This window comes from Myripristis murdjan, chromosome 16 (assembly GCF_902150065.1).
Source record: "Myripristis murdjan chromosome 16, fMyrMur1.1, whole genome shotgun sequence".
Lineage (NCBI taxonomy): Eukaryota > Metazoa > Chordata > Actinopteri > Holocentriformes > Holocentridae > Myripristis > Myripristis murdjan.
In genome coordinates, this window is record NC_043995.1 from 12692052 (window position 1) to 12704839 (window position 12788).

General features: G+C 43.1%; 1 protein-coding gene across 3 annotated transcripts in view; it reads right to left on the bottom strand.

Annotated features, from left to right (window-relative positions):
* Positions 1–12788, bottom strand: part of vps13b (vacuolar protein sorting 13 homolog B) — a 379425-nt gene that overhangs the window by 202311 nt on the left and 164326 nt on the right. For all 3 annotated transcript variants that reach the window (XM_030071613.1, XM_030071615.1, XM_030071614.1), the window contains one exon: positions 1924–2057. In XM_030071613.1, coding sequence (XP_029927473.1) covers positions 1924–2057 — 134 coding nt within the window. The remainder of the gene's footprint in view (positions 1–1923; positions 2058–12788) is intronic.

A 12788-nucleotide genomic window follows, 5' to 3' on the forward strand; every position in this document is an offset into this window, starting at 1 on the left:
GTTTACACCACACTAAAATAAATGGAGTGGTTTAACTTTGGGGATCTCCAAGGCCTGGGGTACCAGCTGTCGGGTCGGTTGGTTTGGTTTGCTTCCACTCCCATGTCAACAGGACAGCCTGTTTCCTAATTGCTGCTGCAGTACGTGGTGTGGTCCCAGTCACACTGCCGAAGGGGACAGAGGAAAGTGGAGGCAATGACGGGCTCAGCAAACTATTAGAGGGTTGAGTTAACTTTTGTGGAAGTACTGTAAACAACTCAACAGGCTGACATGGGACCAGAGCTCTGGAGCATTATTTCAATTCACATGCGTCATGCTTTCTTTGAATTTTGAGTGACAACAGTTTGTGTGGTCCTAACAATTAGAATTAAAATGAATTAAGAGTGGTTGCTGAACTTCTGCACCACTGGTTACATTTACATGCATGAAGAAACACGGCTATTGGTCATGCTCCACTTCAATTCTTATATGGATTAAGTTGTTTAGATGCAACATTGATACCCTGTGATTGAGTATCTGTTTCCATGAATAAACAACTTAATAGAAAATTCCTGTCCACCTGTGGTGACCTATTTGCATGTACAACAGTCTGCCACCAAAAAGTACAAAAAGGGGCATCCAGCTTTTGTTGACACTAAAATGTACCCATAATCTTCTCTGAGTTTACACCAACACTGAAAATCAAAAATGGAAAAAGTAAGGTGTTTCCATGCAGTAACACAGTAACTGTAATATTCAAGTAAGGAAGGAATTTTAACTGGGTTTCTCATTCTGAGATTATGAGCTTAACTGGGTTATTATATTATGTGACTAATCAGTCTTAAAATATTCAAGTCAGAACTTGGTTGTGTAACCAGGTCAAAAAAGGACTTCTCTGTTAATGTGAACATGCCACATGTCCTGACCTTAGTAACACAAAGGTAATTAATGTAAATGTTATATTACTATAACATGCTAATGAACACAAACATCTCTGTCCACATACAAACTAAATGTGTGCGCATTTCAGCACAGAGACACACAAATGCACACATCAATATGTGTATGTATGTGAATGGAAGTCCTCTGAGCTACAGCATCAAGAGGAAGCCTGTCAGAGACTTGTCACCGCCGGCTGATGCACTTCAGATGGGGCTGGTTGTAATGTGGGCTCTGTCGACTGGCCCAGTCAAGACACAGCAAGCAGCTGCACAATGGGAGCACTTAACTACCCAGCTGGACAGTTAAACAGACAGACAGGGCCAGTCAGCCAGTCAGTCAACCAGGAAGTCAGCCAGCCACAAATGAATATGAGACACTACGTATGCATTTGTATGTGAAACAGGCTAATGGGCTAACAGCTAACAGAAGTCCCTGGAAGCCACATGGTTCCTGCCACATAGAGAGCTAAGCTGGGCTGGGCTGGGCTAGGCTGGGCCAAACTTCAAAGCGGAGAACACAGAGAAGGAGAGGAGAGGGGACAAGAGTGAGAGACAGGAGAGGAGAGGACAGAAGAGCTGGTCAGTAGCAATGTGGTGTTGCTCTCAGCCTTCATGATCATGTGTGACAGCCCTCAACCATCAAATGATGTGAAAGAGGAAGAAGGTGGCAGGGATGATTTTGTGTAAACCCAAATGATGGATGTGGTGTGGACAGTTGTATACTATATAATAATATTGACATTTGGAGTGAATGTTAGGATAGATATGAGGCAGAGATGAAAGAGAAGAAGTAATGATTCAGGAATTTGCTCAATGATACTTCAGCAGATGGTTGCCAACAGGGAGATTTGAGCCTAGGAACTGTATGAGTAGAGAGAGTAGAGTAGTGCAGATAACAGGACTGTGAGAAAAATCAAAGGGCCAGAAAGTATATTACATTACATTCCTACCCTGAATACTTCTTTACAAATACACTGTAGAGGTACACAGTAAGGTACAGTACCTGTACAGTAAGGCGTTTAACAGCATTCCATGCATGGGTAATGAGTTCCTTCATTCGCTCTTCTGAGGTTGCCCATGACTCCACTGGTGCAGTGCTAGGCATCACCTTCATCGGGATGGATAGTGGACGTGATTCTAACACAGAAAGAGGAAGTGAAAAACACAGAAGACATTATAGTTGTTTTCTTACAGTATGAACCAAAAACAAAAATTTTGGTTGTGGACCTTTTTCTGGTGGGTGTGACAAGTACTGTCATGTTTTAATGAGTCTATGTGCAAGAGTTGAGAGGGCATCCATGTGAGTCACAGGCTTAACAAAGTGTGAGAACCCGTGGAACTTTGGGTGCTAGACTTAAATAACTTCTTAATTTTATGACAAAAGCCTTAGAGGACAATGTAAAAAAAATACACCATAAAATTAATATGCTGTACGTGAGAAAACGTACTGTACTGTATGTATCCTTTATTTAATTCAGTGTTATTTCCATCTATTGTGCAGTATCATGTTATATGATGTTTAATTGACACTTCATCGAGGTGATGTAATGCTGGCCCCCTGTCTCCTAGAGGGGAGAGGAGACAAGGAGCTACTATGGGAGTAAACACACACACACAAGTGTCCTAGACATGACATGTCCTGGTGTGCCTGCTGTGGTCCAGACGATGGCTGTTTGTCTATGCTGACACTCATGGCAACGGCCAAGCACACAAATCACACAGCAACAGCCCCCCTATTAGCCATTACAGTGACCAGATGAACCCTGAAGGTTAAAACACACCTTCAGTCAATGTGAACCGAAGGGGGGAGAGGAGGGGGGAATGGAGGAGGGGGTAACAGAGGGGAAAACAGAATATGAGACTGAAAAAGTGGAGTGGAGAAATAGAAAGAGAGTGAGGGAGAGAGAGGCAGAAAAAGATACAGAAAAAAAGGAAAGAGAGAGAGAGACGTATAGACAGAACACACATTCTATCAGGTTAGCCTGAGGTCTGTGGATGTTAAAGCCATCAGGGCGCCAGAGGTGGTGGTGGTGTGTGTGTGTGGGGGGGTCCTCTCTGAAGACACATTAAGACATATTCCATGATTTAAAGGTCTGCCTTGCTCAGCAGCTCAATCCCACAGTTGTCATGAAATAGCGCTGATGTCACAGCCCCACCGTGCCTCCTCAGACGCCACGCTCCCAAGTATCACTAAAACAGCCATAAAGGTCGGCATGGCAACAGGAGTGTGTTACTGGGGTGGAAGGATGAACACTATAGTAGTTATAGTTCCAGCCCAAAACCTGTGGGCAGGAGGGTGTGTGTCCATCGCATAACTGAAGTCACAGGTGGGTGTGTGTGTGTGTGTGTGTGTGTGTGTGTGTGTGTGTGTGTGTGTGTGTGTGTGTGTGTGTGTGTGTGTGTGTGCGCGCGTCTGCATCCAGAGAGAAGCTAACTGAAGGTCGAGATCATCATGTCTGGACTCTCTTACAGTATTTTCTCACAGTCAGCATCCAGGTGCCTCTGGCACTCAGGGACTATGAAATGGACTGTATTTGTCATGATGCCTACAATCAGTGTTGCATCATTACATATTATGCACAGCACGTTCACCACACTGTACATTTTGTACATTTCTTCACAATGACAACCTACACTTTCCCATACCTCCATACCATCTGATGGTTTTCTCTCTCATTCTTACTGTTTCTGAGAGCCTTGTATACAACCAATTCCAATATTCTTATCCTTCACTAAATATCCAGAAACTTACAGATGGCAAAAATTGACTTTGACAGGAGAGATTGTGTTTCATGGACTGTCTTCCATTGAGTAATGTGCAGAGAGTGCTGCACAAACCGCTGTGATATCATTGGGTTGTCAATAGTATTTTGTTGTAGAGGGTTGTGTGTGTGTTGGAGTACTGCTGTCACACTGCATTAGAGAGCTGTTTCCTGCTCTGCACTGCAGGGGTTCCATACAGGCATGACAGAGTTCTGTGGCTGCTGCTTTCTGTCATGTGGCCTGCCTGTCTAGACCAGAGAGGCTTTACCCCAGGGACTGGGCATGCAGTGCATGTGCCCAAGTGTGTGTGTGCCTGTGTGTGTGTGTGTGTGTGTGTGTGTGTGTGTGTGTGTGTGTGTGTGTGTGTGTGTGTGTGTGTGTGTGTGTGTGTATGTGTGTGTGTGTGTGTGTGTGTGTGTGTGTGTGTGTGAGCGCGTGCACATGGGGGTACCATTGTCTGGGTGTGGCTATGGAGCTGGGTGCCACAATGTAGTGTGTGTGGGTGCACTTGTATGTGCATATATATATATTCGGCAAATGCTGTCTGTATGTGTGTATTTGGGTAACAGGGTTTTTCCTGCAGAGCGTTTTTTTTTTTTTTTTTTTTTTTTGTGGCCGCCAAAGCATAATTGGCAATCATCAAAGCCATCAGAACGAAAAAATGATAATTTGGTGCTGTAAAACATGATTTAGAACCATTTTAAGTGAGAGATTCCCACGTCCTATTTTTGGTTGCTGAGCACATGAGTGCTGCTCTACCCACATTCACTAGTTAAGTCAAGTCAAGTAAGAGCAACTGTGTTCAGTAAGATATGCAACACAACTGAAAATACAGCAAAAATGTTTTTGATTAAATAGCAGAAATGAGGAAGCAATAGTTATCAACGCCTGGTATGCGAGCTAGATCACACCCACTCAGCATCCGTAATTTGTGCTCTGTTCTGTGCTTACAACATCCACTGTACATCTGTCTGTCATGGGGAGGGATCCCTCCTGAGGTTTCTTCCTATTTTTTCTCCCTATTAAAGGGTTTTTTTTAGGGAGCTGTTCCTCATCCAATGTGAGGAGCTAAGGATAGAGGATGATGTATTGCTGTAAAGCTGTAAAGCCAGCAGCTTCTAACACTGGGTAGGCAGGTCTGCATGCAGTGTTCCAAAACTAAATGAGAACAATCAAATTATTTATCCAGTCTTGGTATTTTTCTGTTTTTTGATTAAGTGAGATTTTAAAATTTTGCAGACCTACCTAAATTTTATATTGCCTTATGATAGAAACCAGAATGAATATATATTTCAGTACTCTGTAATAGCTCCTGCCTGGTTAGCTTCTGCTTCATTACTTCATCATTTTTCAAATGATCACAACAGAGTGAAAGCTCATTTAAAAGTCTTAAGATTCACATCACTGTTGCATCAAAAAGCATGCAATCAAAATCAAGATATTATTTGATGCATTTACAATGATTCATCTTTTTGGGGGGCTTATTTGTCAACTACCTGTTTATTATTTTCATATCAGGATAAATATGATCAAACCATTTCACCATTGAAAATAGGGTCTAACTTCATGGTGGAGGTGGATTTTCGATTGTGTTTGCAGGCCCAAGCAGGAACTTCCAAAGCCCTATACTGAGCCAGAAAAACTCACCTTATTGTGTGTGTGTATGTGTGCACGCGCATGTGCATGTACAAGCAGAATATGCAACCCCATGCAGGCATCAGTGTCTGTAGATGTGAATTTGTGAAGTTGGATTCGCAGTGCAGTTTCTGCGTGAGTGCCTGTGTTTGCACGCGTGGGTATGTATGACTGAGTTCAGTTGTGGTAATCACTGGCAATACCACAGTCTCAGTGCTAACGTCAGTCCCCTGAATATCCCCCATACCCCTTAAAAACATCCTAATCCCAACCAAACAGCTCCGTCACACTTCCTGCTGCGCCTTACCACACTGGAAAATTCAACAGGCACATATGCAAGAATACATACACACATATGCATGCACACTTCTCTGACAACACACACTCCTGTAAAGCAGACCCCAAAAATACATCATGTTGCGTTCACACCCCTCACCAATCATCATTGATGAAATCCTAAAGTAAACAGAGACCGCCCTGCTGAGCTTTGGAAACATCAGTCCTGGTCACACACATTCACACCGCGTCACTCTGACTTACCACGACAATCTATTACACACCATCAGAGTGTTACCACAAGGGTGGAGTGGACCCTGGATTGCTAGTGTTTGGCTGTGTGTGTGAGTGTGTGTGTGTGTGTGTGTGTGTGTGTGTGTTGTATGTATATAAATGCACAGAAAGCTTAGTGCAGATTCTGAATGAGGCTCAGTGGAGAGGGAAATGGGCAGGTATTGTAGCATTAATTAATTCCATTAACTAGCTTATTCCAGCCTGAATCTTTACTGTGAAAAAAATTATAATAAAATAAAATAAAATAAAAACGTTCAAAGCATGACGTTTTTAATTCATTTGAATATGAATATGAAAATTGAATAAAATTTAATCTGAGTCACTGTTCTAGGAAGACGCCATCACTTGTCTAGGATTATTAGTTTTTGGCCAGGCCTTAAAGCCGGTATTCACTGCGGTTTTCATCTTAAAACAAAACAAAACAAAACAAAACAAAACAAAACACACACACACAGACAAAAAAAAAAAAACTGTTTAAAAATGTAATTCTTAAGACCTTATGGGTAACCTTGACCTGAAACAGAGACCAGTGAGAGAATTTTGTGATCCTCTACTTTTTTGACTTGGCCAGCATGTGAAAGCCCCTCCCCAGAGAGAGTCTGCTGGGCCGATTAAAAGGTGTGCAGAGCAGAGCTCCAGTATAGGCAGGACCAAGGTAAGGCCAGCCTTCATGTAGCTCTCCACTTGAATTTTAATATCATCCCAGGACTGTGTTTGTTAATCCTTGGGCCATTATTTGGAAGGAAACTGCCACATCTTGTTAGAGTGACTTGGCGCCCGGCATCTCTTCAGGGAAGAAGGTAGGCATGTTCCTCGGAGTCAAACTAAGGACGAGGGCAGTTACAGAAAGAGAACAGAAACACAGCAAGAGCAATGGAGGGGGGAGGGCAGGGACAGAGAATGAGAAAGACAGGGACAACTAGAGAGCTCTAAATTCAAATGAAACGACGGGAGCGCCCAATTCTCTAAAACTTGCCCAGGCCTAACAAGTCCTGTGAGTCCTCTTACAGTGGGGTTATTTCCCCTGCCTTATGCCATCTCAACCATGTCCTCCACCTCACCCTCTGTTAAGCCACTGAGCTAATATGAGGCCAACCTCTGTCCATACACCCTTCCTCTTTCTTTTACACCTCTGTTCTGCTCTCCCCCTCTCCCTGACCGCTCCCTCTGCTCTCTGTCTCAGCGTTCAGCTGGTTTGTGGAGCTGCCAGTCTGGTCTCCTATAAACATGTTGGTGTTCTGATGGTGATTATTCATCCTCTTTAACAGCTCCAACTGTCACATCTCACAGCTAGTGAAAGCTCCATGTCTTTGAAGCCCTACTGAGCATGTGTCAAGTGATCAGAGGAAATGCAGAGACCAGAGCCTCCATTACAACACAATGACTTCTCGGAGCGAGAAGCAAATCAATGTTGCCTCATTTCATGATGTGCTACACAACACTCTTGTGGAGCAGCGTGGCTGTAAAATGTGTGAGGGCGTGTGGTGCAGCATGTGTAAATCGCACATCATACAAATGTGCAATTCACACAATCAGACACATGCATACATGGATACACGCACACCAAAAATGTAGATGCACCCACAAGTCACACAATACCAACATCAGAACAGCACCAGTGAAACTCTCCACAGCAGATTTTACAGTCCTCACTTCCATAACAGCACAAAGTGTCCCCCTGTCCTTGCCGAGTGGTTGAGCAACTCGACCATAAAAACAGCCTCATTTAGGGATCTCGGCATTTCCCATGCAGCCTCCTATCTCTCTGGTATGTTCCCTATTACGGATGGTTTACAGAGAGTTGAAGTGTTGTATATTCTGTTACAGCTGCGTGCAGGGGCAGCCATGGGGCTCTTTAATAAACCCGCCTGCCTATTTGTTTTGGATGCAGGTTGGTGTTTATTTAAATATTTACGTGACTCCATTTGTTACGGTGCTATTGAAGCTGCCACGCAAAAGAGGTGGTAAGGCTGGGGTGGCTGCAGGGGCGGACTGTGTGCGTGTGGGTGGGGGTTCAATTCAAGCCTACTTTACTTACAGTGCCTGTATTATACCTGCCAACGCTGGCAAGGAAAGAGAAGAGTAGAAGATCATAAAAATGTCATCACTTCAGAAACACTCCTAGTCACAATCTTCACTTCCATCATCCTCATCATTGGAGATCAGTGTTGTCATACACAGCATCACTGTCTAGTCCACACTGTACTCACTGTGTCACATCACTGCAGCCATCACACCACATAAACATCTCTCATTTAGGCTGTGGCAAATGGAAAGAGATAATTATCTAAATGTGATTATCCTGCATGAATAAAGGTTAAATGCAGGAAAATACATTTCGCTCTAAGGTATATCCCTGATCTCTCCCCTGGTCTTCTTTGGAGGAAAAGAGAGGAAAGGAAAGGAAGGACAGCGAGAGGAAAAGACAGATGAAAAGAGAGAGGCTTCTGCCAGCCAGACCATGACACAACACGTAAAGAACGAAAACAAAGAGACATATCTTCTCTCCGTGACACCAAGGCTCTCTGAAACGTCCCCAATGAAATCATCCCAACCTGGTTTCCAATCCACTCCTGTTCCCCTGTCATCTGAACCCCGCCAACCCCTCCACTCCAGTCCGCACACTAATCCACTCAGTCTGTCTGATGAACCAAATCTCAACCCCAACTTCCCTCCCCGCTCCTCCTACCTTAACCTCAAAAACCACGGCCAACATCTACAAGGCCTAATCCCCTTATCATTCATGAGCACAGAAAAGGGATACTTAAGGACAAATCAATCCCCTATAGATTGTTCCGTCTGTGCTGGACGTCAGAGAGAAGGCTGTCTTGGGTCAATCCCATCAGTGCTCAGAGGGGCCAAGGACAGTCAAATATAGTGAGCACTGCCTCCCTGCATACTACAGAGGTTCTCCTCAGGGGGCCTCCTATCTCATTATTCCTCCTGTTTCTTGTTTTCTTTCCCAGCTCCAACCATCATTACCTTGATAAATTATTGACTTTACCAGAAAAATTAAACTATATAAATAACTCCACAATGAAAATATTATCCCCTTCTGAAAAGCACACAGCAGCCAATAAAAACCTGCCTGACTTCCATCAGGCTACTTGGGCTTGGATTATGGTAACGCATGACTGTGGGGTTCTGCCTGAAGTCCCCTCATCAGCTTTCTCTCTCTTTTATATATGTGTGTACACATCTATGCATTACTTTCCCTCTCTTCCGTTTCTTGCTCCAAAATGTATTTCTCTGCATCTTTCCAAAATATATATCTCTCAACCATAAAATCCGGTCTTTCTTTCCCGTTCCCAAACCCAATTTTTTGCTGACGTACTGTGGTTGAGATCATAGAAAAGCCAACAGTCCGGGAAAGCTCGTCTGAGCCCTACATCTCTGACCGCCACTAGACATTGTCTCCTACCTTGCAGATTTACAGTAAGAACAATGGCATGGTTAATGTCTCTCTCTCTCTTCCTTTCTCTCTGGTCTTCCCAGTAAACAGCAAAATTACATCTAATCCCATCATCCTGACCACTCGCAGAGAGGGACAAAGACAACAGTTCTCCTTCCAACCTTTAGGAAGCACAGCCAGATCGGAGGATAGGTTTCTCAGCGAAAACTAAGTATGTTCTCAGTGCGCCAACGGCTAATTTTAGGATTGAGGAGGAAAGCCAGTGAGATCATTACTCTGGTAGGGGCTAGAGAACAATGAGAAGGCTTGGGAGGCTCTCGATCAGAAACACGGTGCAGCTGCCAACAAGAACATTCATTAGGGACAAATAAAGAAAATACTTAGAGGCTAGTTTTATGTGAACCAATTTGTGGCGTAATTGTGCGGGTGGACTGAAATCAACCTCAAACTGAGGAGAAACGACTTGTTTTCAAAGTCGTCGTTCCGTGGCCTTTCTTGTAAAGGATAATCACACAAAAACAACCGTTAACACTTCTGTGATGGTGTTACTATGCAACATTCAAACAAAGCCTTGATGTGACTTAAATGATTAGTGTTGTATTTGGTTTTGAAAAATGAAGTCAAAAGCCCCAGGCTCTACAGTCTATCCACTAGAATGTTTTGTCACATCGTGTACTGTGACCAGAGTCACAACAAGCCTAATGAACTGACCAGGAACATCAGCTATCCTCAAAGAGAACAAAACAACTTGCAACACAAGCCACAGCCAGGGCCGTACAGCTCTAAACAACAAGGGGGAACATCAAGGACATGGCTTTTAAGACTTTCAACTTGCAAAGCAGAACGCTTTCATCAGCAACACAACACCACTGTAACTGTGTGCTTTAGGATTAAACAATGTGTGAGGTAGTGTGGAAAATGCACAAATCATCTGGACAGGAGAATTTTAAAGAACTTGTGCGGTAATGCTTTTACATCAAAACACTTCTTGGGGACAATTTGCATCAGAGTACACGTGATAAAATACACAATATCCAGACTCTAAGACAAACACAGATTTCTTCATCTCATCCAGTCTTACATGCCTGCCAATGTTTAGTAACATAAATACTGTACCTACAACATATTCCCTTAGCATAGTGTACCAAGTTAAAAGTACAGTCTCTGTCATCCTCAGGAACCGGCCTCGGTCTAATCTAGTTGATGCTGGTTGTGAAAGTCAATGTGTGCCTTATAACATGTATCTTGTATCCTTAACATGAGCGGTGACCAAAACCAGAACAGAAAAGAGGCAGAGTGAAATATTTGGTTGCCAAATGCAGTTCAGTCGATATGGGTTCTGAGATTCAAGCTGGGCAGCCCTGCAGCCCCCAGTATGATATCACCTTGCCCTCAGCGCCTTCTGGGGAAATGATCTGCAATGAACTGGTTCTGTGTGTCTCTGTACATTTGCCTACACATTAACAGGCACCTTCCAAAGGCTCGGAGGAAAGTCCCCCTTGATTACTACGAAACTGTAGCTAGGCTGAATGTGGTAACAAAACAACATAACACTCTCTTTACATCATAAAAGTGCCAGGCATGTGTTCAAATGGCCAATTGGAAGCAGGGACGTCTAGCTAGTGCAATTGTTCTGAGGAGGCTTTGAACTGCTAAGAACTCTGAAAATGATTTTCTTCCAGCGGATTATGATTTATTCTGTTAATTCCCCGAGGTGATTTCTGCGGGGAAATCAATATCTCCAGTGGAAAAGTATGATAATCAACGGGCACAGAAAAATACTGCCCTGGCCAATATATAATCAGGCGGAACAAAACACCGCCTACATATCAATATTCCACAACGTATCCAGCATATCAGGCCATTTAATCTTATAATGGAGTTCCAAACAACTTGACTCTCTGTAACCTGTAACCTGTTAACTTGATATTTTCCAATTCACCACTTTAATGCATAGTTGGTGAACCCATTGTGGGCTTGACTGAGTTTGAAAGAGGGCCAAGGGCCAGCGCTATATGTATGCTGGAGCACAAATTAGCATGCAGCATCAGAATGTTACAGTAGTAGACTCAAGGGGGAATCATTTAAAGCAGTAGTATACAGTTGATATAGTGTCTATAGGAACCTTATGAAGTACTGATGCATGCCATGTGTTCTTCAGTGTGTTTCAAAGGGGGACTAAGACCAGTGTGTTGGCAGTAGGAAGTACCAGAGCAGAGGGATGAAATGCTGCATCTTCAAGAGTCTTCTGCAATTTTTAAAATGTAGTCAGCAACTCATTTCAGAAAGTGACTAGAGGGAAACTTTAAAAGGGATATTCAAGCACCATACATAACTTACTGGCATTTAGTGGCTGAGAGGCTTGAGCTGCACACTTATGGCAGATTAATTTCCAGCAAAATGTTAGTGTTATGGTTCCTATAAGAAACTAATGATGTCTTCTGGTGAAGGTCATCCGGGTAGTAGAAGACAGCTCCAGTGGTAGTCCAGTTGGCTGGCTGCCCTGTTGAACCCAAGCCAGGCTTATGTGTTTATTTCCCATGTGTCCCCACAAATGGCGGTTCAAACAAGTGTTGACTACAACTGGCAAACAACCTGCACATCTCTCCTCTGTTTACCTAAATAGACGACTGAAGACTGAAAAATAAAACGTCTGCTGCGGTGATTGCAAACCCCCTTAGAGTCCCCAGAGAAATTATATGCCGCCAATAACCCAGCAACTAAAATGGACCTTGTCATATATCTGGACATTTATTTGGAGTCACGTTAAAACAAGCACATTAGAGCTACTGAGCAAAATGCCAAATTATAATTTAGCAAAAAGAAGAAAATAAAGAAAAGAGAATGTCTTTCTCTGTACCCACTCCAAAAAGGGAAAAATGAGCTGGGCCATTTCAATTCATTTCTTACAACAACACAATTCATTTCTCAGGGCACTTATCAATTTGCCTGAAAAACTTGCTCTGTCACTGCTGATGAGATTAAGGCCCTTCAAGACACAATGGTCATTTCTCAACTACAGTCACATAGGGTTTACCCTTCAGTAAATCATTATGGCTTATTGATTCAAACCAAGCTAAACAGCTGGATCGGATGTCCTGGGGTAAACACACTGCAATTACAAATAGATTCTGAAAAATCCATCAGATGACTAGCCGTGGCTAAATGGCTTTGGAGATGAAATGCATCCTGCTAACAAAAAAAAAAGAAAAAGAAAAAGAAAAAAAAAGCAAGAGACAGTTTTATGTCCAGCTAACAGTCAACAAAGTATAAACACCAGAGGCAAACATGATAAACTAATAATCAAGCTGGATTGAAGGGCTGACCTTGGCTAGAGAGCTTTTTGCATAACAGCTAGACCTCCCCATCATCTCGCCCCTGTTTAAACATCCAGCTCCTTATTCACAGTGAGCTCCACACATGGTAAAGCAATTAATAAATCATATTTAGAGAGCCTAATTCCAATCATAACATGTTGGATGTCAGCA